Genomic DNA, 23,405 nt, shown 5'->3' with positions numbered 1-23,405 from the left:
TTATCATAATCGACCTATTTTGAGCTATTTTTTAAAATTAACACTGTAGTCACTTATGTATATTGTATGTTGAAAAGTAAAAAAAAAAAAAAAATATTCTACTATAAATTAACAATCAAATAAGTTTAGTTAGATACTCATTTGTTGCTCTTTGAAGATAATGCTTATGATCATCTGAGTGATCCATGTTTATTCACATGTAAACTTCACATGTGCAATACATGGCAAATTTGAAGTTTGTTTGTTGAAAAATCCTACAGATTTGGTCATTTTCAATAGATATTAATGTTTAATTACATTTTTCTCATGGGTAATCTAACAATATGTATACATATTTATGATGTATATATGAGTATTTATCATAATATTTTTAGTGCATACATTTTTGTCTCTTTGATGGCATTCCTTCGTCGCTTTCCGATTCTAGAATATCTTCAAAATCTTCAAGACCATCCCTGTCTTCAATATTATTTTCTGTCTGCGTTACTTCTTCATCCACAATTTCATCAGGATCATTATCATTAATATCTTCGTAGGCTTTTTCCTCCACATTAAAGCATTTTTCTGAGCCATGACAACTTGTACACAAATTTGTACATTTTAAACCATGTTTTCGGCAACCACATTTTAAATTGTTACATCCAGTTTCACAGCTGCAGCAAATAGTTTTGAGCAGTATTTCTGGGATCATTTCTTTTTCGGTAAATTTGGGCACAATACCTCGTTGATGATGTTTCCAGCCCCAATCTGTTGCTTTCAGTTCGTTGCCCAGCCATGTTTGAAGCTGATAATATGCCCTGTAACAATGTTGTTCTGCTGCACCTTCTGTGGGCGGGAGATTTGCCAATACGAAAGATGATTTGATTTTCACCAACTGATATTTTTGAAATCGTAATTGATTCAGCGTTAGCTTATCATCTTTGCACTTATAAATAGATTTGATTAATTGTAATCCATTTTTTTCGATATCTTGCTTATCTGCATCTTTTTCATAAAAAATTTTAGCCAAACTTAACAAATTTTTAGCGCCTAATAATGAATTTACGATACTTTTTTTTCCTTTCCCGGCAAATCCAGATGTTGTATCGCAACCAGAAAAACAATGCAGAAATGCAATGATATTTTTGCAAAATTCATATTTAAAACTATTTGACAACATACAATACAATATACAATACATACATACAATATACATAAGATATGATTACAGTGTTAATTTTAAAAAATAGCTCAAAATAGGTCGATTATGATAAATAATTTTTTTACCAATTCGAGTTTTTTTGTTTTTTGCGTTTTTTGTGAACATTTTCCATCGTAACGTTAATTTTTGTTGACACTATCTAAAAGTAGAGATTTCAACAAACAAAAAGCCCACCGACTTTTTTTAAAAATCTGATATTTTGACGCGTGAATTTTCGATTGAAAATTAGGATATTTTTTCGGTATTTATTTAATATCTGGAGGAAAAATGTTTTTTTCTATTTCAAAAATATTACAGTGTGTTTGGTACATATAAAGGCACGCTTTCACAAAATTTCGTAAAAAAATTTTTATTTTTGTCAAAGATAAGAACAAAAAACCGAAATCGTAGTTTTTTAATTTTTACACAAAATTTTGAGGTAATATAAAAAAAGTGTAAATACAAAAGTTGTAGATCTTTTTATTATCTACAACTTTGACATTTAACTTTTTTTCATAGGACTTGTAGTTTCGCCAAAAATTGCGATAAACCGATTTTTCTCTTAAACCCTCTCCTCTCCCCACTTCCCGAACTCGGATGGAGTGGCATTTTTATTTATTCCTCTTTTAGCATATTCTCTTCCATTTCCAATAGGTTTCATTGTACTATAAATTTCTTTTTGTTTTTACCTTTATTAGAGGTATCTGTACTGGCCTATAAAACGAGAAACCTACGAAAAAGTGTAACCTATGGAATTTCGTGCTCGTTCTTCTCCATAGACATACAATTTTGGAACGAGCAAATAGCTTAACCAGAGGACTGACCGACAGACAGACATATTTTTTTTTATTATATAATATTTGCTATGACGTTCAAAACTACCCGGTCTGTTTAAAATAAATAATTTTGACTTTAACTTAGAGATTTAATTCCATCGTTGAAGAGACTTACCTAAAAACCTCTGCATGCACCAACACAAGTGTGAATCAATATGGAACTCATGCACAGCAACGTGTGGGCTATAAATAATAAATATATTGTTTACTGACCAGTTGGCCACTCTAACCCACTGTCCTAGTTTACTGGTCGTTACTGAGATGAAATTTATTTTATCTCTCCTATGTCCGATCGCAATTTGCTGTTGCAGTGTTATATTATTATCTGCATTGGGTGTTTCCTATTTTTTCATTATTAATGTGATTTATTTTGTTTTGTGAGTTCGTTATTCTAGATTCTAGAAAATTACGATTATGGATTCAATACGACTGCGAAATATTTAATTATGAACAATAGAGAACAATGGAAATTAACACTAAACATATACATATGATATACTTTCTACTTTTCATATATATTTTGTTAAATAAAACAGTTGAATATATTTGGAAATAGTTGCTAACAAAATATGTGCTCATTCTTGTCTACACACTTTTCACGTTATCGGAAAGTATAGAATAACGAACAAATTATTTTATTAATCAAAATACGTATGTACTTACAAATTATACAATTAGATCTTAACAATAAATATCTTTGCAGCACATCGTATACAACAGCTGCGTACGGGAGTCACCAGAATGTTCTTCTAAGGCTCGATACTCTTGGAAGACCACCGAGTTCGACAGGATCTTATGCCACCATTGCCAGCTTACACAAATTTCCTTTTGGTAAGTAACAATCATAATATTAAATGCATTAAAAACTGTACATAAATAAAAATATTACACTTGGGAGCAAAAAAACGTAGCCTCTAGCGTTCTTTTCATTTTATAAAATCCTGTGTAACTTTAAAAAAATACATTCGTTGCAACAAAATATTCTCATTTTTTATCAGAAAATATTTAAAAGCTAGTTTAAAATCAGAAAATATTTGAAGGCTTGGTTTCTTTGTCATTTAATGTACCTACAGTGATTCGGTATGAATCTGAAATTCGAAATGACGCTTGATTTAAAATCGATTAATTTCTCAAAAAAAATGTTATCAGTTTTAAAGCAAGCTACTGAACTATATTAGCCATAGTGCATATGTCTAATTTAATCCTATTTTTCTTTCTTTTTTTCTGATCATTGTTATTATTTACGGCCTGAAAAATAATATACAAACAGTTTAAGCACCATCAAGGAAGTAGGAATACAGCCACAAACAATTTATTACACGCAATAAAGTATAAACCTTATAATAATACACAATAAAGTACTATTCTGAGAAGCAACAAAATATGTTTCAGCTGAGGAATTTATAGCAAATGAGAAAATGTTACATAGGGAATGTGACATAATTTTACTTTAGTTATTTTTTATGTTATTCGCATGGAAAATTCCTGACGAACATTCTGGAAGTAATATTAAAATTACATTCGTTCATTCGTAAGTGAACTACTTAATTATAATGTATGTATGTGTGTGTGTGTGTGTGTGTGTTCCTGTAAAATTATAATAATTAGGGCAAGCGTTTTTGCTATTTCTATTTTTTAAGCGGATAAGTGAATGATTGAATGAATAAAGATTAGTGTTTTTATTTTCATAAGCCGTATGTTGATAGTAGATTACCTACATTTTTCTACTGTAGTTCTTCTTTCGAGTGTCGTAAAGAACCGAAAAGGAAGTACACATTAAAAAAAAATAGACAAACCTTTTCTGACGTGAAACAACACATGCACAACGCAAGCTTAGTTGTCTTAGTATGGTTATCGGAGGCCCAATTACCCTTCTTCCCAATCTTTCCAATCCCCGATTCCCCAACAACCTTTAAATTCCTAACCACCAAAAGGCCGGCAACGCACTTGTAACGCCTCTGGTGTTTCAGTTGCCCATGGGCGACGGCGATTGCTTAGCATCAAGTGATCCGTCTGCTCGTTTAACGGCTTATATCATAAAAATATATGTACTAAATATTGTGTAGGTATTACACAACACACATTATATGAAACAAAGGTAATACCGTATTTTATATTCAAGGAAGTAATTCTCAGAAACGGAAAAACATGATATTGGATACTTATTTAGTTGAAATGAAAATAATAATTTATGCTTTGAACAAGAAGGGAGATTACTTTCTCATGAAAATATATCCGGGAGAGTCTCAATAAGATGTGCTGAATTAAAAGACAAATGATTTTTAGATGAGTTTTTTCAATATTGTAACAACTATATTAGAAAGGTAGTCAGCATAATATGATCAATAAAAGTAACGTCACATCTCTTTAAATATAATTACAAGTAGAATACCTATTAAATATTTATTTTATTGTTTAATCGGTCTTAAGACAGTGGCAAGAAATCACACGGCCCTCCTGATGGTAAGTGGTTAACCCTTGCCTAAGAACGCTTGCAACACTTGGGGCATTACATCAAGAAACCTATTTACTCCCTTCTTGAAGTACCCAATTTTGTAGTCTACTGGGAAAATCTCTGTTATATCTAACATATATTACATTATGAAACTTATCCCAGCTATCTACTGATCTGGAAACTCATTAAAATGGCCAATGTTCAGCAATGGACGTCTTGCGCTTGATATTATTATGATTTACATTCCTTTTTAGGGTTCCGTAGCCAAATGGCAAAAAACGGAGCCCTTATAGATTCGTCATGTCTGTCTGTCTGTCTGTCTGTCTGTCTGTCCGTCTGTCTGTCTGTCCGTCCGTCCGTATGTCACAGCCATTTATTTCCGAAACTGTTGGACCTACATAGTTGAAACTCTGTAGGTTGATGTATTTCGGTTACCGCTATTCGAATTTTGAATAAAAATTAATAAATTTAAAAATTAAAGGGGGGCACTCCATCCAAATAAAATTTTTAGCTAACATATCCGGGATGGGTGTCTATGGATAGGTCTTTAAAAAAGACATTAAGGTTCCTAAAACCATTTTTCGTCAAAATCAACCGTTTGAAAGTTAGACGCTTCCAACGTGGAAAAATGAGTACCCTCCCCCTCTAACTTTTAAAATAAGAGAGCGAGAAAACTAAAAAAAATATATGCTGTAGATTTCAATAGAAACTAACAACGAAAATTGGTTTGAACGAGATATCATTATTAGTTTTTAAGAAATTAAACATTTTCAAAAACCTCAAATATAACTTTGTCGTTCATACAAACACTATGTTAAACCAAGTTATTTTATAACTTTTATATTATGTCATGTACTTGCTGTTACGGAACCCTTCATAAGCGAGTCAGGCTCGCACTTGGCCGGTTTTTTTTTAAAGAAGAAACAGAATATTTTCCTATCACGCAATTTAATATAGTAAACATATAATATGATTGTCCACAGGCAGTCGTCGGTCACCGTCTCCTTATGCGACCACACACATAGGAGAACATGTATACGCTAAACCGGAGTCAAGAGTATCGTATTATGCTGCGTCTAATCTCACACATGTCTCACAAGTAAGTACATACTATAGTCTATTATAATGAGAATGTTTGTATCCCTCAAATGAGTATGCAAGGTTCAGTATAGGGTCTGTTGTTTGTGATGAATATACAGCACATAGTAATGGTTTCTTGATGTTGGCGTCGTTTTGAACTTGTAAATAAGTAAATAAGCAATGTTATAGTGGTGAAATAAAGGTAAAATATTACTGGTTAACATCAAAGCTAGGAGACAACTGGTGTTGCTAACGACGCAGGTACCACTACGCGTTTGAAAATAAACAAATCTGTCAACACAGTAGTAAGTAAGTGTCACCACAATCGTTTCGGTTGCAATAATCGGTTGTAAATTACAGGAGAGAAACATGATTTGGTTTAAAAAAGAGTGTTTTGTGCTCATTATTATCACAAATTATTACGTATCTATTGTAGTTTGTCAAATAAATAATTCAAAACAAATAGATCACACTACAGTTCAAATATTTTAATCCAAACCAGTACACTTCAGTAAATTACATACCTATTCTAATTGCCATTACAACCAAAGCGTGCAATTTAACAATTAACTAATTATGTTAGCTTATTAATTAAATTAGGTAATTATGTTAATTCAGGTCTGTTTAAATAGACAACATACAGTTGTTAGGGACGCCGCACATGGTCACACTCGCACCCATTCACAGCCAATGTCACTTTGACACGTGTGTCCACCGATTCGTACATCAGTCCATGTTTCAACTATTCGTAGACGGAAATGTCAATGTTTTCTGCCATACATATTACTGGAAGCAAATATAACAGCTCGCACATAGGACCCATTTACTTTTAATACAAATTTCCGTGGTGCTTGACGATTGGGCTTCTCCCAGTTGTGTAATCTCTTTTCGTGCCTTTAGGCTTCGGTCATTCAGTCTCCTGCGTTAAATTTCATGAGAGAAGTGGAAATTATCGTTTTATTTTCTACTCCTTTAATTATTTTTTCCGATTTATTTCGTTGCGGGACCCAAGGATAGTAGCGCTTATAGAAGTTGCAGCGGTTGTGGTGGGCTTGTCCCAATAAAAAAAAAACAATTTCAAAGTGACATTGGCACTGTGTCATAGACGAGTGTAAAATGTGAGCATGTGCGGCGCCCCTTAGGTGGGTGCTATGTAACTAATGTAATAGCACAATTTTCCAATAATGTGGTACATTTGGCACCGTTGTGGTTGAATACCATCCAAAATTACTGACATTGCACATTACTGCTATTATTTGAAGATTATTACGTGGTTTTTAGTTAACATTTTGCAGTACGTTTGTGGACTTATAAATGTGTCATTCTAGCTTTATGTGGATTATAATGTGCATTACATGTGACAATTTTGGTTAAGGCCAAATTAGTTGTTTTATTTACTCAACTATCGTAATAGTTGCGTATATAAGCATGTATGTACAGTTTCAAAGAATATATAAAAAAACCATTCCATAAAAGTATGAAGTAAAAACTGCACTGTTTTCGCGGTGGCTGGTCAACTGGTAGCGGGTTCGATTCCTGCACAGAGTAACTCTTTGCCATTCACAAATTGCTGTTTCGGGTCTGGGTGTTATGTGCATGTGAACTTGTATGTTTGTAAACGTACCCACGACACGGGAGAAAGCCTTAGTAGAGGGCAATTCTTTTTGCTAAAAAAAAAGAATACCTACAGAGCGTACTGCCAAATTACGTACATGATAGCATATATTACTACATACGTGACCTTATAAAGACATTTGGCACCGGTGTACGTTTAATGTTCCTGCAAATTCACCGGATAATAAATTAGTTTTGTGTACGCGTAAATTTTAGTTTATTGCCGGTCTTGTGGAGTATCCTAAGCTTGGGGTAAGAGCATAAGCGATTTGGTAAGAGGACTAAGGATAAGGAATAAGTCGTAGGGTTTTTGCTAAGTAATAGTACTGGTAAACGGAGCACGAGATATTAAATGGCGAACAGTCCTCTATATTTTTAAGTGGTATTCTCCTGTGTCATGGATGTCATATGTATTTGTAAACATACATAATTATTTTCACGTACAATCACATCAACAGCCAGAATTGTTCTGTACGAAAATCAAACCTTGTATTTAAAACAAACACAATATTTTTACTTGACTTACGCCATCTTACACACGACATAGAGTTCAAAATAATACATATAGATAAATCAATGTGACTTATCAATTCAAACATATATAAAATTTATAATTAGTCTTATCTTTATGATCAAATTAAATCAAATCAAATAATTTTAATGCATCCATAGTGTACAGTGTGGTCTACAATTTTAATACAGTAATATGTCTACTTACATAATATTCGCAACATTTTTTTTAAATAGTATCAAAAGAATTGTAATTGTAACATTTACATGAAAACTTTTAAATTATATTATCAAAATATCAACCTCAACGCGACAGATTAATTTAACGGTAGACCCTACATCTTAGCAAGGTACATTAAACCACGTAGCACTCCACACTCCATACTCCACACGTACTCCATATTTAATTCCTTACCTTAAACTTCTTCCCTACTAAATTCAGCCACTCTCGGAGATAAATTAACCCACATTACGAGGTTACACTTGATCTTTGGCTGAGCAGTCAGCAAACACTTTAATGGCACCATACGTTGTACACGAAGCCACATCAAGATATACAAACCAGTGTAAACTGACCTTCGAATGTACGAAAAGATCATAGAAGACGGGGTCATGATAAACTGGTTAAGTATAAGTCGATGTGTTTGGAGGTGAGCATTTTCAACCGCACATCTGAGAAAAGTTGCTTTGCAAAACTCCTCTTTATTGCTCATTATAATAAGAATCATTATATTTATAAAGTGTAGGTTAAACAGTGTGGAATTAATTATGGCGAACCCTTCTCTTGTCTTTTTCTTAAGAGGTGTTGAGGAATTTGGTGATTTATATTTTCGTGTAGTGCTGTACAAATTGGATTGTTTATTTGGGAATCTCCACAGAATACTGGTTCTACTCTAATGTAGACAAGATTATATAAAAATGCCCTTTACCTCATTAAGAATATGTTTGCCGTTTAAGTCCTATGAAAAAAACACGAGTGTACGAAATAACGCACTTTATACCAAAATATAATATACCTACTTAAAATTTTATAAAAATACTAGGTACTATATTTGTATTGTTGTTTTGACTTTTAGTATATCTACATAAGGATATCTAATATTATGATCATCGAATTATCTAATATATAGTATTTCGGATTTACATGAATTATAACTATTATGTTATTAAATAATGTAGAATATTTTCACTTTTATTAGGTAAAAACTACAAAAATTAAGATAGACTAAACCTCTATAATTAACTGGAACAACAGTAAAACATATTTCTGTCATTTATTTCTTCCACTGCATCCCAAGAAAGGGCAAGTATTGTGCCCTTTACCTCATTAAGAATTCAATTAAAGACGAGTTACACTGCCTCCCCTGCAGGTGGTACAAACGTAATGCAGTAGGGTGGATGACTAATTTTTATTTTAATGTCCGTGTAGTAGTAGTAGATTTTTTATTTTATCACGGAAACAAATACTTTCGAAGATGTTACATCGATTTGAAATATCGCGTGACGTCACTTCTAGGTTTTTATACGTGGAAATTACGTATTTGCTCCCACTCACAAACTTTCATTTGTTTTATCTGAATATTGTTACCTTGTATGACAAAATAAAAAAAATACGTATCTATTTAATATTTTTTTTTAATTCGATTTTTAATTTTCGTACCCCGTCATCATCCATATTAGGGATGTTAAGCCAAGTATTGAACACAGACTTTGTATAACTAGATGTGACATGTTTTTGTTTACGCAGAGAAATTATAATATAATGTGGACAGATTTAGTCGGTGATATTTTTTTACGCGTTAGATTTTGGAAATGATATGTGTAATGTGATTAAGTGTGATTTAATTTAATTAATTATAGATGTTAAGTGATTTAATAGAATATGTCTATTTTTAACCTATATCGAAAATGATTCCTGATTTCAGTGGCTTTTTTAATGACATTTTTATTATTTTACGTCACACATTTCACGTTTTTATGGTAATTTTTACACCAAAACACCATAAAATTACACAAAAAATATCGAAAAAAATATCAAAAAGCTCCGCCGAGACAGTGTTAACACTGCCGTGACCAGGATTCGAACCTGGGTTACTACGGCCACAACGTAGGGTCCTAACCACTAGACGATCACGGCTATCGGAGCTGTTGAAAGTAGCTTCGAAATACCGAGCTACATTCGATTTGGACCACTTTCACTCAGGTAATAATTTGTCACGGTAAGCGCAAGAGACCAAAAAACTTGTTTTGTAACAGTTAACTGCAATAAGATTGGTATAATGCTTTAGTTTTTTTTTACTGCTTCGGTAGCCAAATGGTGGTATGGTTGCAATTGTGATTGCCGAGCAAGGGGTCTCGGGTTCGGTTCCCGGATCGGACAATTTTATTACAGGTGTTTTCATTATATTATCGTTTCTAAGATAAAGAAAGCAATTCTGTATCTAATTACATATTTCTTAGTAATTTACTTCCAGAAAATTTTTAGATATTATGTTTTATTATAAATTAATCTATATTCTTGGAAACCATGAGCAGTTCTCTAAAAATGTGATTAGCCATTATACAATTTTTACACAATTATTTTTTACGAATACCTGGCAACACCCACTCTGGCTTTTGTATTTTATTTATTTTTTATACATATACTAGCTTCTGCCCGCGACTTCGTCCGCGGAAAATTAAAAAATAGGGTTGTACTATACCTAACATTTAGGGGGATGAAAAATAGATATTGTCCGATTCTCATAGATACTGGATAAGCCCAAAAAATTTCATCAAAATCGATCAAGCCGTTTCGGAGGAGTATGGCAACGAAAACTGTGACACGAGAATTTTATATATTAGATTAAAATAAAATATGTGCTTTTACTCCGGCGACCATAAAACTAACAATACAAGAAACAAATGCAAATAAATAAACAAAACAAAAATTAACCACTCTCCAACTATACACAATAACAATAAAATTCTTCGCCCAAGTCTCTTCCATCAATACTAGTCGTATAATTATTGATCTTGGCAAGGTACCGAGTTTTTAATTTGCAATCCCCTTTTGTCCGTAAATTTATCGCACCGTTGAAAGTCTTTCTGAGGAAATATGAATTAGTATCCTTACTGAGAAGAACGCTAATGAACGGAGGTGTAAATAAGAAGGTCCTTATTAAACGAGACGGTTTTTCGATACAAAGCTGTTGAAATTTTATTCGAAGGATGATTTTCTGTTTGTGATTTGAATTGTATTTCTTAATTGGGAGTTTTATTTAAGAGGGAAATAGAAGAAATGAAAATGTGTTTGAGTGACTGTGTTACAAATAATGTGAAAATAGTGATGATTATTTGCTTATGCTATGAAATATTGGGTATGTAGCATAATAAAGATCGTCATATTTATTTCAAAAGTATTAAAAACCAGCTTTTATCTGTGGCTTCCTAAATCCGCCCCTAAGGCTACCCACTGACCAGTATTTTATCACCCAAGTCAGCTCATACCCTGGTTGTATACTAAATTTTGTATACAGACAGGGTATGAGCAAAATCCGTTCAATACTTTAAGCGTGATTGACGCACAAACATCAAAACAAACTTCCACGTTTATAATAAACAGTGTGACAGTGTGATTATGCACTCAAATCAAGTTTCTGAGACCAGACAAATCAGTCAACAGTCCAATTATTACAAAGACACTAATGAATTTGTTCATTAGTGTCTTTGTAATTGAACTAAACAAACAAAGTAAAACGTTTAAAAAAGTCCACAAAATTGTCCCGCAACTTCACTTCACAACCACACTAACAAACACTATTTCGGAAAAGCTTTCAAACAATACATCCCTTAACACGAGAACAAGTGACGTCCTCTTTATTAAACCTTTATTTATTTACCAAGCCACTTTACAGCACTCTGACAAAATCGCTACACTGCAACACCTTGCATCGCTCGCTATCTCGCAAACTCGATTAAGGATATCGTTGGACGTCGTCCTGCTCAATGCAATTATGTGTGCGCACCTGCACCTAACTAAGTACGTTCCAACGTTGTCACTTCTAGCTGTAATAGTTCTGTGTAATATTTTAGTGATGGGTTGTTTGTAAAGAGTTGGTAATTTCTTGTTGTGTTCATATGGAAATGAAGATACTTATTGTTCAATTTATTAGTTAAAAAGATTTAAAGGTTTTCATGTAAAATTACATCGATACCGAATGTGGAGACAGCTGTTCGTAGTCAATATCCTTGGCAAAATATGGCTTAAGGTTTTTTATGGTATCCGTCCGGTAAACGAGCAGATGAATCAACTGATGGTAAGCAATCGCCGCCGCCCATGGACAACCAAAACATCGGGGATTGAAAAGATTGGGAAGAAGGTTAGTTGAGCCATCGGAAACCTCACTCGCGCAACGAAACACAACACAAGCGTTGTTTCACGTCTGTATTTTGTGAGGCGATGTTATCACTCCGGTCGAGTCGGCCCATTCGTGCCGAAGCATGGCTCACCCACACTTATACTTGACGTGTATTGTATGTACCTGTATATTGTACTAAGCTCGCATTAAAACCCAAAACACGTTACCTACGTTGTATATTAAACCATCTCTTTGTTCCAGCAAACTATAACCAAAGACCGTATCACGGATCCTGCAGAACAACTCCGACTCCTAACGACTCCTCGTTCCAATATTCGCTTAGAGATCCTCGTCCATGAAGGTACCTTCGGCAGGGTCTACAAAGGAGTCTTCAAGAAAGGAGACACGTACGAAGAAGTAGTTGTCAAGACTGTTACAGGTTAGTTTTTGATAAGCTAATTACGACTTACTAACAAAGTTGATAAGGCTCTTAACACATTGACCACCCGTCGTGGTCACCGGTGATCGACGTTAGCGGAGGATTTGCCTTCAACAGTTTTCTATTGACAGTCAAAGACTTAATTGGTTGTGGTTTTATTTATAACTATATCTTGCATAGCAACTATTTTATTTTACCTTTACTAAGTTTTGTGTTAGCGTAACCTTTCAATTGTTTAAAATAATATCCTATTTTAATCAACAGTCCCAAGATAAAACCATCTCAGATATCAATAGCTATTTTTGGCATAGTTACAAAATAATGGCTGGTTTAAATTTCTAGAATAAGATAAGGTAGAGATCGTTTATTTATGTTTTTAATTAATCTTAAAAATAACTTGAACGAAAAAGTTTGACTGTTTAAAAAAAAAACAAACATTCAATTAATTTACCATCAGGGCGCTTTTCCACCAGAGATGTGCTATGTAGCTATGCTACAAAGATGTAATAGCTAAGCTGTGAAACTATGTTTCCACTGATACTAAGCTATGTAGCTGTGCGAGAATGAATATACGATGTATCGATAGTAGGGAAGCTATCCATAGCACGCATCAATTTCTTGTAAATGCACTTTAATAAAACAAAAAACATCTTTGGTTACAGCAATTATATGAAATACAGAATACATCATAACCATTAACAGAATCACGAACCGATAAAAATTGCAACTCAAATTGGATGCAAGCTTTATATGAAAATGGTTCGTGTGAATATAATTTTATGCTAACAGGATTGCTTTTGATCTCATCTCGGCAGATAAGCCGTGAGATTGTGTATGCTAGGCGGAAAATTTTAACAGCTATCCTACAACTTTCTGTAGGATATAATGATATGACCGTTTTTAAATTCCTAGGTTGATGTAATATTTTTTTTTAATATTTACATAATCGTAGGTTTCCTAGAAAGATGTAGTATTGTTTTTGGTTATGTATCATAAGTTTTACTTATTATGTAAATTAATTAACAATTATCTTGTGGTTACTACATTCCTAGTGAATATGCCATATTTTTATAATAACTATCGTGAGACATTTACTCACGTAAATTAATGGAGAAAAGCTCTACTACTTTCGAGTCACAGAGGGACTTTTTATTATGAGCAGCATGCGCAACGCAGCTACGTCGCCCAGCCTACTCAGTTGGCTAGTACGCAGTATTGGTAGTAGTAGTAGTAGAGCTTTTCTCCATTAATTTATGTGAATAAACCATGGTATTTATTTTTATTCGCAAATAAAACCAATAACCACGTTTAATCACTTCAATGTTAGTTAAACATTTAAAAGATATTTGTATTATTCGCGTGGAATAGTGACTTCCGGCAAATTTTTGGTTTTAACCACATAGTTCCCGATCTCGCCGGATCTCTTCAAAAATGAGATGTGGGAGATATTCCAGGGAACTCTTCAAAAATCAACATAATGAGCTCTGCGTTTGAATTTAATAGATGTATACTCACTTAGGGCATTGAAAAAATAGTTTAAAAACGGACTTAAACTAACTTAAAACTAAAGAAAGCTACGAATTACGAATTTATAACAATTAAAAAAGAAACTATATTACAACCTATCCTCTATGCTATAATAACCAAGCTTAAACTAAATAATTTAAAAGAAACGACTTAAATCTAATCTAATTAATTTATAAATTAGACTTACAATTTTATTAAAAAAACTAACTACAGTAACTACTAATAATCGATATCAAACTAAACCTACGTTAAATAGTTTAACCAGAAAACCAGGAAAACCCAACAAATAAACTTATTAATTGACAAATACAACGAAACCAATTTAGAATATACGAAACAGCAGGACCACTACAGACAAATAATCATACGACTGATAATACACTTTTTCTACGATAGTACCGAAGCGCTCGGCCGATACCCAACCAAATGAATGTAACGAAACCATAGCGCGATCTATTTCGATCCCAACGCCATCTATCGAGGATAAAGACAACTTGGATTATTTATTTATACTCCGTTCGGGCATTTTCTTTGTACTAAAAGTTTAATTATATTGATATTATTTTTTTCATACCTTTTTACTATTTATTTACTTTTTTGATGAATTAAAACAATAACATGAACCGAAGTCGTGTATGTCCTTTCTAAGGTTCTAAACTATATCTGTACCAAATTTCAACCAAATCCGTCAAATAGTTGCGGAGATTAATGGTATAAGCATAGAATGTTCGACGTGATTCTTTAATTTGACATAACTTTTTTATTTATGAACCGATTGACATGAAACAAACACTAAATGTAAATTTAAGCATCCCACAATATATTCGTGAAAACCGCATCCAACTCGGATCAGCCGTTTCTGAGATTAGCGCGCACAGACAAACAGACAAACAGACAAAAAAAAAGTTAATTACATTTTTGGGTTCGACATCGACATAACAATAACCCCTGCTATTTTTTTTATTTTTATTTTCAATGTACAGACAGCACTTTTCTACGATTTTATTATATGTATAGATTATATAATTCCTTTCCCTAGATGCGGCATCAGCAATGCAAGCAGCATTACTAGTGGCTGAAGGTTTACGACTGTTCAGTCTAGTACACACGAACGTGTTAACTCCAATGGCGGCCTGTGCTGAGGAAGCGAGGAAGCCACTTCTAGTATATTGCTGTCCATCTCATTCTTCTAATCTTAAAAGGTAAGAATTTTTTATACATAATATATATATAACTAAATTATGTTTTAGCTGAGATTAGTCTGGCTAATTAGTTTCTTTTTTCACAAAAAGCCTATAAGTAAATTGGAGTAACCAAAACATATTAAGAAGAGGGGTATTTTGTTTGTAAATAATAAAACGTTATGTTTTACATCAGAATTCAATGACTAAAGTTCGTTTTGAATTAGAATAAGTTATTAAATTAGCTTAAATATTGCACTAGATTTTTATATCATAGGGAGTTTATCTGACCATGTTATTTCAATTCCTACACTATACTATTATACAAATAAGCATTAAGTTAATAAAACGCACGTTTCAACAATATTTTATCCTTAGGTTCCTAACATCATGTCGGCTGGGCCACCAGGCGGCCCCGGCTACACGAGAGTTAGTGGACTTAGGAGCTCAAGTGGCCTGCGGCCTGGCGTACTTGCACGTTCAGCGATTAGTACACGCTGACATTGCCGCCAGGAATTGTGTGTAAGTAAAGCCTACATTGTTACAAATTGTTATGTTTTAGATATAGTACTTACATTTGTAATGGTTTGATTGTTTTTCTTAAAGAGTAAACTAAAAAATTCTATTTAATTTTTTTAAGAAATTTTAGTTTTTAAACTAAAGTTATTACGCTTATTTAGGTATAGTAGTTTATTTTCACAAAACGGCACAGATTGACTTCGAAAATAAACATGAAGGCATTCAGGCGTAGATTTCGACACAGACACCATGGCTTGTCCACAGAAACGACTAGCAAATCTTCGTGCAGCAAGTCTAGATAGTGATTAGAATTTTATAGTACTTGAAGTGTTGATGACTAAATATTAAGTTTCGACTCGGTTGAAACTCACCTCTAAACTGAACAATCACTGTAGAGTAGGACCCCAATTATTTTCATAACCGACACATTTTTCTATTTCCGAAAAATGAGTCAAATTAGGTGAACCGAAAACTGTTATTTAAAAAATGAAAAATTTTGACAAAATATATTTTTGTAAAGGGTGGACGAGAAATTAAGGCTGAAGGTGACAGACAATGGTCTATCAAGGGATCTGTTTCCTGATGACTACCATTGTCTGGGGGACAATGAGAACCGCCCCGTCAAATGGATGGCTCCTGAGACACTGCTGCAGAATCAGTACACTACGGCTTCTGATGTGGTAAGGTTCAATTTTGATATTTGTAACGTTTGGACTAATGGATTGGGGGGATGCGTTTCAAAATCGAGTTTAATGTTTAGTAAATTATACATAGGACTCTTTTAATAGTTTTTTTTTTTAATCGTTGCCCCGCTCTGTGATTTTCTATTGTGTCGTGGGTGCGTTTACAATACATACTCGTTCACATACATATGACACCGAGACCCGAAACAACAATTTGTGTATCGCACAAAGAGTTGCTCCATGCGGGAAACCTACACGTTGCGTGGCAGCAGATTGCCCAACCCTTCATATAACTGACCAAATATTTATTTATTGCGTAATCTGTTATCTATTTGTCTTTAAAGTGACCTCTTTACCTAACCAATAAAATATCAATATCAGAAAAAAAAACTTGATAACCTCTCGTATATTCAATCTATCCAATACAAATCAATATTCCAATCATGTTACTTATGAAGTACCACTTTATGTGGTCTCTTTTATCACTATTTTGTATCATTAGGCTAACATATAAAGTACTTTTTCCTGTGCAGTGGTCATTAGGAATAACTTTATGGGAACTGGCAACTCTTGGCGCGTCGCCATTGGCTGAGCTAGATGCAGCTGATGTAGGAGCGTTCCTGAGTGGAGGATACCGACCTTCGCAACCGCACAACTGTCCTGATGAACTGTAAGTACCTATTATATTGTTTTTTTCTATGGTATAAGCCGGTAATTGAACATACGGATCACCTGATGGTAAGTAATCACCGTCGCCCGTGGACACCCGAAACCAGCGTTACAAGTGCGTTGCCTTTTGGAGGTTAGGAATGAAAGGTTATTGGGATTCGGGGATTAGGAAGATCGGGACGAGAAAGTAATTGGGCAACCTCACTTATACAACGAAACACAACGCAAGCATTGTTTTACGTCGTTTTTCTGCATATCACTCCGGTCGAGTCGACTCATATAAATTACATTATACCAATATTTTAAAAGTTTATATTTTATACTATGCAATGTTAGTATCCAAAAACTGACATTGCAAAATAATAGGTAATTATATTTATTTTGAGTTTCGTTTATTTAACCTTCTAAAGTAACTCAGACCAGTATAAATGTTGAAATCAATTTGTTTCAATCCGGTTAAAAAGATATCTCGAAAGTGTCGACTTCGAAAGTCCGTAAGCGAAAATGCAATTTACTAAAAGACTTTTCATTGCCAGTGTCTTTTTTGAAATCCACCTTCCTTTTCATTTCACGAAGATTTTCTATTTGTTTTGAAATCTTTCGCTTACTTACTTTAAAATGTGTTTACTATAGGTATAATGTTTTCTGTTGTTTGCAATGATTATCTTAATTGTAATTTTCTAATTAAATGTTTGTCTTGTTTTGTCTTTATATAAATACAAGCTTGTACTTTATTACATACGACACATTTCAAAACGTAATTTTATTCAATTATGTAAAAATTGATTGAATAAATTAGGCGGCTTGCTCATTGAACTACTCGCCAGTGGATACGCTTACTTGACTAGTCTCAAGCCACATCCGGAGCCTTTAATTATGAACAGCATGTGCGACCACCGACGCAACGCATAATTACGAAATGTAATACGTCTTACAACTACGAATTAATGGTGTATTTATTAACTGTTCCCTCTAATCACCAGGTACGGCTTAATGTCTTGGTGCTGGACCCTGGCTCCTCCAGCCAGACCAACAGCTCCTCAGCTCCTAGCAGCTCTTCACGACTTCAGGCAAGCTCTCAGCACTTATATCTAGATCTAGACAATTTACAATTTCTACCAAAGTTTTCAATCTAGTCTTAATCCATACTTGTCAATTTCTCTTAAACTCTTGGCACTATATTTTCCGTTTTCTTCAATACCAATGTGCCTGCCAAAGTATCAAAATTAATAACATAAAAAATCGCTTTTATTTTTAAAACCAAAATGTAAATTCTGGCTTAATAATGACCTTGTAATTCCCGGTAAGATAATGATAATGATAATTTAAATGATTTTAAAATGTTTTATTTTCATTAAAAATATATACAATAAAAAATAGACATTGTACATTAACATGCTAACGTTAGGAATTGATGTGAAATGTATATTTTCAAATAAAGTTAAAAAAGTGATATATTTAATAATAATTAAATCATAATTTCTTAGTAAACGACTTTGAGACGCTAGGTGAAAGTAATTATTATAATAAAATAAAAATTTGAATACATTTGAATGGAATACCAAAATAAAAATAAACATTGATGTATTTAATAATAATTTAGCACAAAAATTATTATTAAGAAAGTAAAAATTTAAAATGTACAGTTTTCTCTTTTTACCCAATTTGGTTAAGGGAAAAAAGTCTTGAATAATGTCTAGATTTAAGGAGTTCTTACTCATTACGTGGTAAAGACTAAGAAATAATTAAAACGATGGACTAATTAAATTTAAATACTTTTTAATGATCGTCTATTTATCTATTACTACTAGTAATTATAACATAAAAATAATCTAGATGCAATAATTTCAAAGGTCCTCCATACACAACACTGGAAAATATCTAAGAATGGAAATGAAAAGAATCAAAATAAAATTAATTTCGACTTATAATAAATTCTTGTGTACAATGCAGTACTATAGTTAATTGCACAAAAAATAAATATAAAATAACTTTAAAACACGTTGAACTGAAGGTACGTGCAATTCAAAATAACATCGGCACCGGTACAATCAAATAGAAACCCAATTTACTAGAGCAGAAGATCGAAGATAGATCGTAGAGTGTAACTAATTCTAAGCCTGTGTACATACGGATTCGATGCAAAAGGAATTTAATTTTTGATTAGAGAAAGCTGACGCTTTTTAAATGGAGAAATTGATCGGTTAACCAATGGCAGACTAGAATACTTATTTTGACACCTGTCAAATTTGACAGCTGTCAAACAAGTATTTTTAGTGAACTGTACTATATGGTGCTGCCATTGAATAATCTGATGAGTATTCTTCATTGTTAAAAAATTAACTATTATTATTGTAAGAATTATTAATAACGTGGCCATACTGATGACTTCAGTTGATTGCACGAGAACTTTGTATCATTGTTTCTATTAAATTATCTCCTTGTTCTTACTGCTGTACTCATAGTCATTTAATGGTTACTTAACGCAGTCCTTAGCAATTTTTGGAACATAATCGTTACTAAAGAATAGTTTAAGTAATCGTTGAATGACTCTGAGTGTGGTAATAAGAGTTTAATAATTATTAGACATTGTTTTTTTAAACTGATACTTTTGTGTCTCTATAGTGAAGTAACTGAATTGTTTTATTTTTCGGCTAACTAATGTAATCATCATCAGTCTTCTCATGAAAGTTATAATATGATCTTAGTAACATTTTTAATACAGAGTTATCGTGCAATCAATATGAAGTCTTTAATAAATCTAAGTACTAATATAAGAATCCCAGTTTCATTTTCTTTGATCACACAGTTTTAAAAGAAAACAAATTTCTTCTTCTCATTGATTTAAATAAAATACCCTTATTTTGTTACCTCTCAAACTGGGCCCTAACTAATTCATTTAGGATTAGGTGAGTTTTAAAACTAAGTCCAAAGAGTTAAATCAAATCAAAGAGACTTCCAAAGAATTCCTAATTCCGTACTAATTCAATTTAGGTAATCACTACAGTCACTAAAGATCTCGAAGAAATTAATTTTGAACCTTATACCAAAGTAATTAAATCAGTATTTAAGTGAGCCGGTGAGGCATTAGGAATAAGTAAAATTAATTTAGTTTTAAGAGTTCCTGAGGACTTCTAGTCCGTCCAGGCCAGCAAAAAGGATCAAACACCAAAACAGTAGTTAGTTCATGGCTTTGTTAACGACGGGCTTCAGGGAATTTAAACTTTATCTCTCTGTTATGAAAGTTTATAATCCATTGATTTATTTTTTTATAGTACGACTAAATAATTTTGGTCCTATATATGTGCAATATTATTAATATTAAGTACGATTTTTTTTTAGTGTACTTTATTTTATCGTGTGTCACAAATGTACAGGTTGTTTCATTTGTTTAAAATAAATTCTTTGAAGCCAAAATTCCGTACGACGAGCATGAAACAGAAATATTTGTCTATTATACCACAATTATAAATAGATGTTATACTGTAATCGAATGTATGTTATAGATAAAATGGAAACTGATCAATGATAGCGAAATATATTGTAAATAATAAAGTAATATTCGGTAATAATTAATAATTATCATATTTTTTGTACTAAAAAGTGGAACTTTTGTTGGAGTAGACGTATTTCGATTTGAAAAATTCAGTATCGAACTGAATCATTGCGATTGTCTTAATATATCTTAAATCTGTACCCTTAGTATGAGTTTTCTTTACGTTTAAAGTAATTGAAACGAGAGCGCGTTCGGCGCTCTCATTGGCCGGCTCGAATAATCCAACCAATCAGAGCCGAACGCGCTCTCGTTTCCATCATGTCAAACGTAAAGTTAACTCTTACTAAGGAAACTCTTTTCTCTAAGTGTATACCTATTTTCACTTATCTAGTGTTGCTCGAATTTCCCTTCACTTAAGCTATTGAAGAATTAAATGTTTACGTTTAAGTTTCTATTAATATTTTGTTGAACTTTATCGTCCATTTTAAAACAGCTGTAATATACAATATCGTAGATTTTTGTTATTTATACGCAGTTTATGTTATGCCATTGTTAAATGACTGTCAACTTTACTTAGCTTAAATATAAAGCGGAATTTAGCTTGAGAAGAGGCAAAAATGAAAAATAATGGACCGAAGAGTACCCTGTAACTTTTGATTTGAAATTTTGTAAGTAATGTATGTACATGCTATGCTATCTATATTACGTAAACTGTATGGAAAACGCGTTATGGATAATACAGGGTGAAAAACTCTTAGGCATTATAATGCATTAGACGTGTCGAATGGAAAAAACAATTGGGTTGCGCTTTTCGAATTAGCTTGTAATTTTTAACATTTCTGCTATCGTAATATCGTTGTTGTGACATAAAAATCTAGTAAATGTATTCCTTTCTTTTTAATAATTCCGTGTTTTTTATTTACAATAAATGTTCCATGTTGTCCACTGATAAATAAATAAAAATGTCATAGAATATTTTTAAGAACATGCTGTATGATAAATTCTAGATTTAAAACGAAATGTCATTTGAATGTAATAGATGTCGCTAGATTACTATTTAAAAATGGAATATTCAGATTTAAAAAAATTGTATTAGAATCGTGCCCTTTAACTGATAAGTACTAACTTCTCTCTGTTCTCCTAAAAACTTGACTTTCCTTTCTCCTTTTCTCGAATTTTCTTCATAAAAATATTGCTAAAAATAATATTTTTTTAAATACCACCGATGAATATTAAATGTAAGAATTTATAAATTTATAGATTGATGTGTGGAATAAAGTTGTATGGGAATTGAAGTCATAATATATGACTAGAGTGCCAGACGAATGTGATTTTGTATGTTAATGTTACGATGTGTTTAAATGTTAGTTATAAGTGACGTAATTGTTTATTTAATGATAAGTGGATGTATGTAATATTATGTAATCGATCTGGCTTCAATGATAATTACGATGAACGAAATAAAAATGTTATTTTATAATAATTATGTTTGTTTTATTTTAATATTAAATAAAATATTTGTGTAGTTCTGTAATAACCATACAAATATCATACTAGCGACTCCGGCGCGGTTTCACCCGCTTTGCTTAGCTCCTATTGACAACGCCAACGATGCAGTTGAAGGCATCACAATGGAAAAATGCAAATCCTATTGATCATAGCGTGATATTTTATAGCCCACAACCTTCCTTGATAAATGGACTATCCAACAGACAATTAGAATGATTTTAATTGAACCAGTAGTTTTGAAAGTTCATACAAAAAACCAACTCTTCAGCTTTATATAAAGTAAAACTCAATACATCACCCACTTTACACCAGTTATTTTATTAGTTCCGCGAAACACGCAATGAGACTGTCACAAATCTAGAATTTAAGAAACATATTCCTAATGATACCTGTGTAAAGGATTGGCCACAAAAAGCTTCGCCCTGCAGTGAAACGACCATGGCTGAAAATTTAAAAAAATATTCTTTACGAAAGAAACCAAGAATATAACATAAACATAATTAATTATCTAATTATTTCGACTTGTTCAGCCAACAACATGAATATCATTTCAATGTACATTGAAAGATGAAAGTATCTATGTGTAGGTGGAAAAAGAACTAATATTAAAAAGTATTGAAAGAACATTAACATACTTAAATTATAAAAACTTCTACAAAGGTCAAAGAAGGAGACAATAACAACGCCTACGACTATTTATAGCTTGAAGCAGTTGAACGGGTCACAATGGAAAAATACAAGGTATTATAAAAACGTTGTCTTAAAGAAAAAAGGTCTAAATATGTTTCAAAAGAAAATCATGATATCAGTGTAGACGTGGAACAGTCAGTCTAAATATTTTATTAAAAACATACAAGAGGAACATATCTTTAAGTGAGTAAAATATAAACCCATCATAGGAAGAAATTAGTTTAAACTTACTACAAGGGGTTTTTTGAGGGGTGAAAATCATCCAATGTGGGGAAAGGGAATATCAGACTCTTAATGACTAAAACCTCCGTTCTTCTCCTGGATCCTACACATTAAGCTAGAGTCAGGGTAATCCGCTAGGTAGTATGGCTACGTTAAAAACAAGAAAAAAATTTAAAGCATTTTCATATACCTAGTATAAAAGCCAAAACGAGGATTTTGTCTCATAAGGAAAGTTGTCTCTTTTTGCATACGACGTCCTATCTTCATATTACACATTCATATGGATCCCTGGAAATGAGGAAAGAATGCCACTTTCTGTCATCTCGAACGTGGATCGTTGGCCGTGTTCAAATTTTGACTGACATGTAATTTATCTTCTGTTCATGTCGCCTGCCATTGACAACGTAATGATACAGCCTGCGACGTAAGTAGGTCTCAAATAATCGATGTGGTGG

At 32.7% G+C, this 23,405-nt stretch overlaps 1 protein-coding gene and 1 non-coding gene across 3 annotated transcripts in view; one reads left to right on the top strand and one right to left on the bottom strand.

Moving 5' to 3' along the window:
* LOC118275647 (tyrosine-protein kinase Dnt) overlaps positions 1-22,012 on the top strand; it is a 67,133-nt gene extending 45,121 nt beyond the window's left edge. For both annotated transcript variants that reach the window (XM_035593684.2, XM_035593695.2), the window contains exons 7-14: positions 2,720-2,847; positions 5,455-5,570; positions 12,277-12,454; positions 15,021-15,183; positions 15,541-15,684; positions 16,202-16,361; positions 16,898-17,034; positions 18,017-22,012. In XM_035593684.2, the coding sequence (XP_035449577.1) occupies positions 2,720-2,847; positions 5,455-5,570; positions 12,277-12,454; positions 15,021-15,183; positions 15,541-15,684; positions 16,202-16,361; positions 16,898-17,034; positions 18,017-18,128 (1,138 nt within the window). In that variant the 3' untranslated portion in view covers positions 18,129-22,012. The remainder of the gene's footprint in view (positions 1-2,719; positions 2,848-5,454; positions 5,571-12,276; positions 12,455-15,020; positions 15,184-15,540; positions 15,685-16,201; positions 16,362-16,897; positions 17,035-18,016) is intronic.
* On the bottom strand, positions 9,741-9,812 carry Trnah-gug (transfer RNA histidin (anticodon GUG)). The gene has a single exon. It is a non-coding gene; the product is annotated as a tRNA-His (tRNA).
* Positions 22,013-23,405: the final 1,393 nt, after the last annotated feature.

The sequence above is a fragment of the Spodoptera frugiperda genome, chromosome 15 (assembly GCF_023101765.2).
Source record: "Spodoptera frugiperda isolate SF20-4 chromosome 15, AGI-APGP_CSIRO_Sfru_2.0, whole genome shotgun sequence".
NCBI lineage: Eukaryota > Metazoa > Arthropoda > Insecta > Lepidoptera > Noctuidae > Spodoptera > Spodoptera frugiperda.
This window is presented reverse-complemented; position numbering and strand designations above follow the sequence as displayed.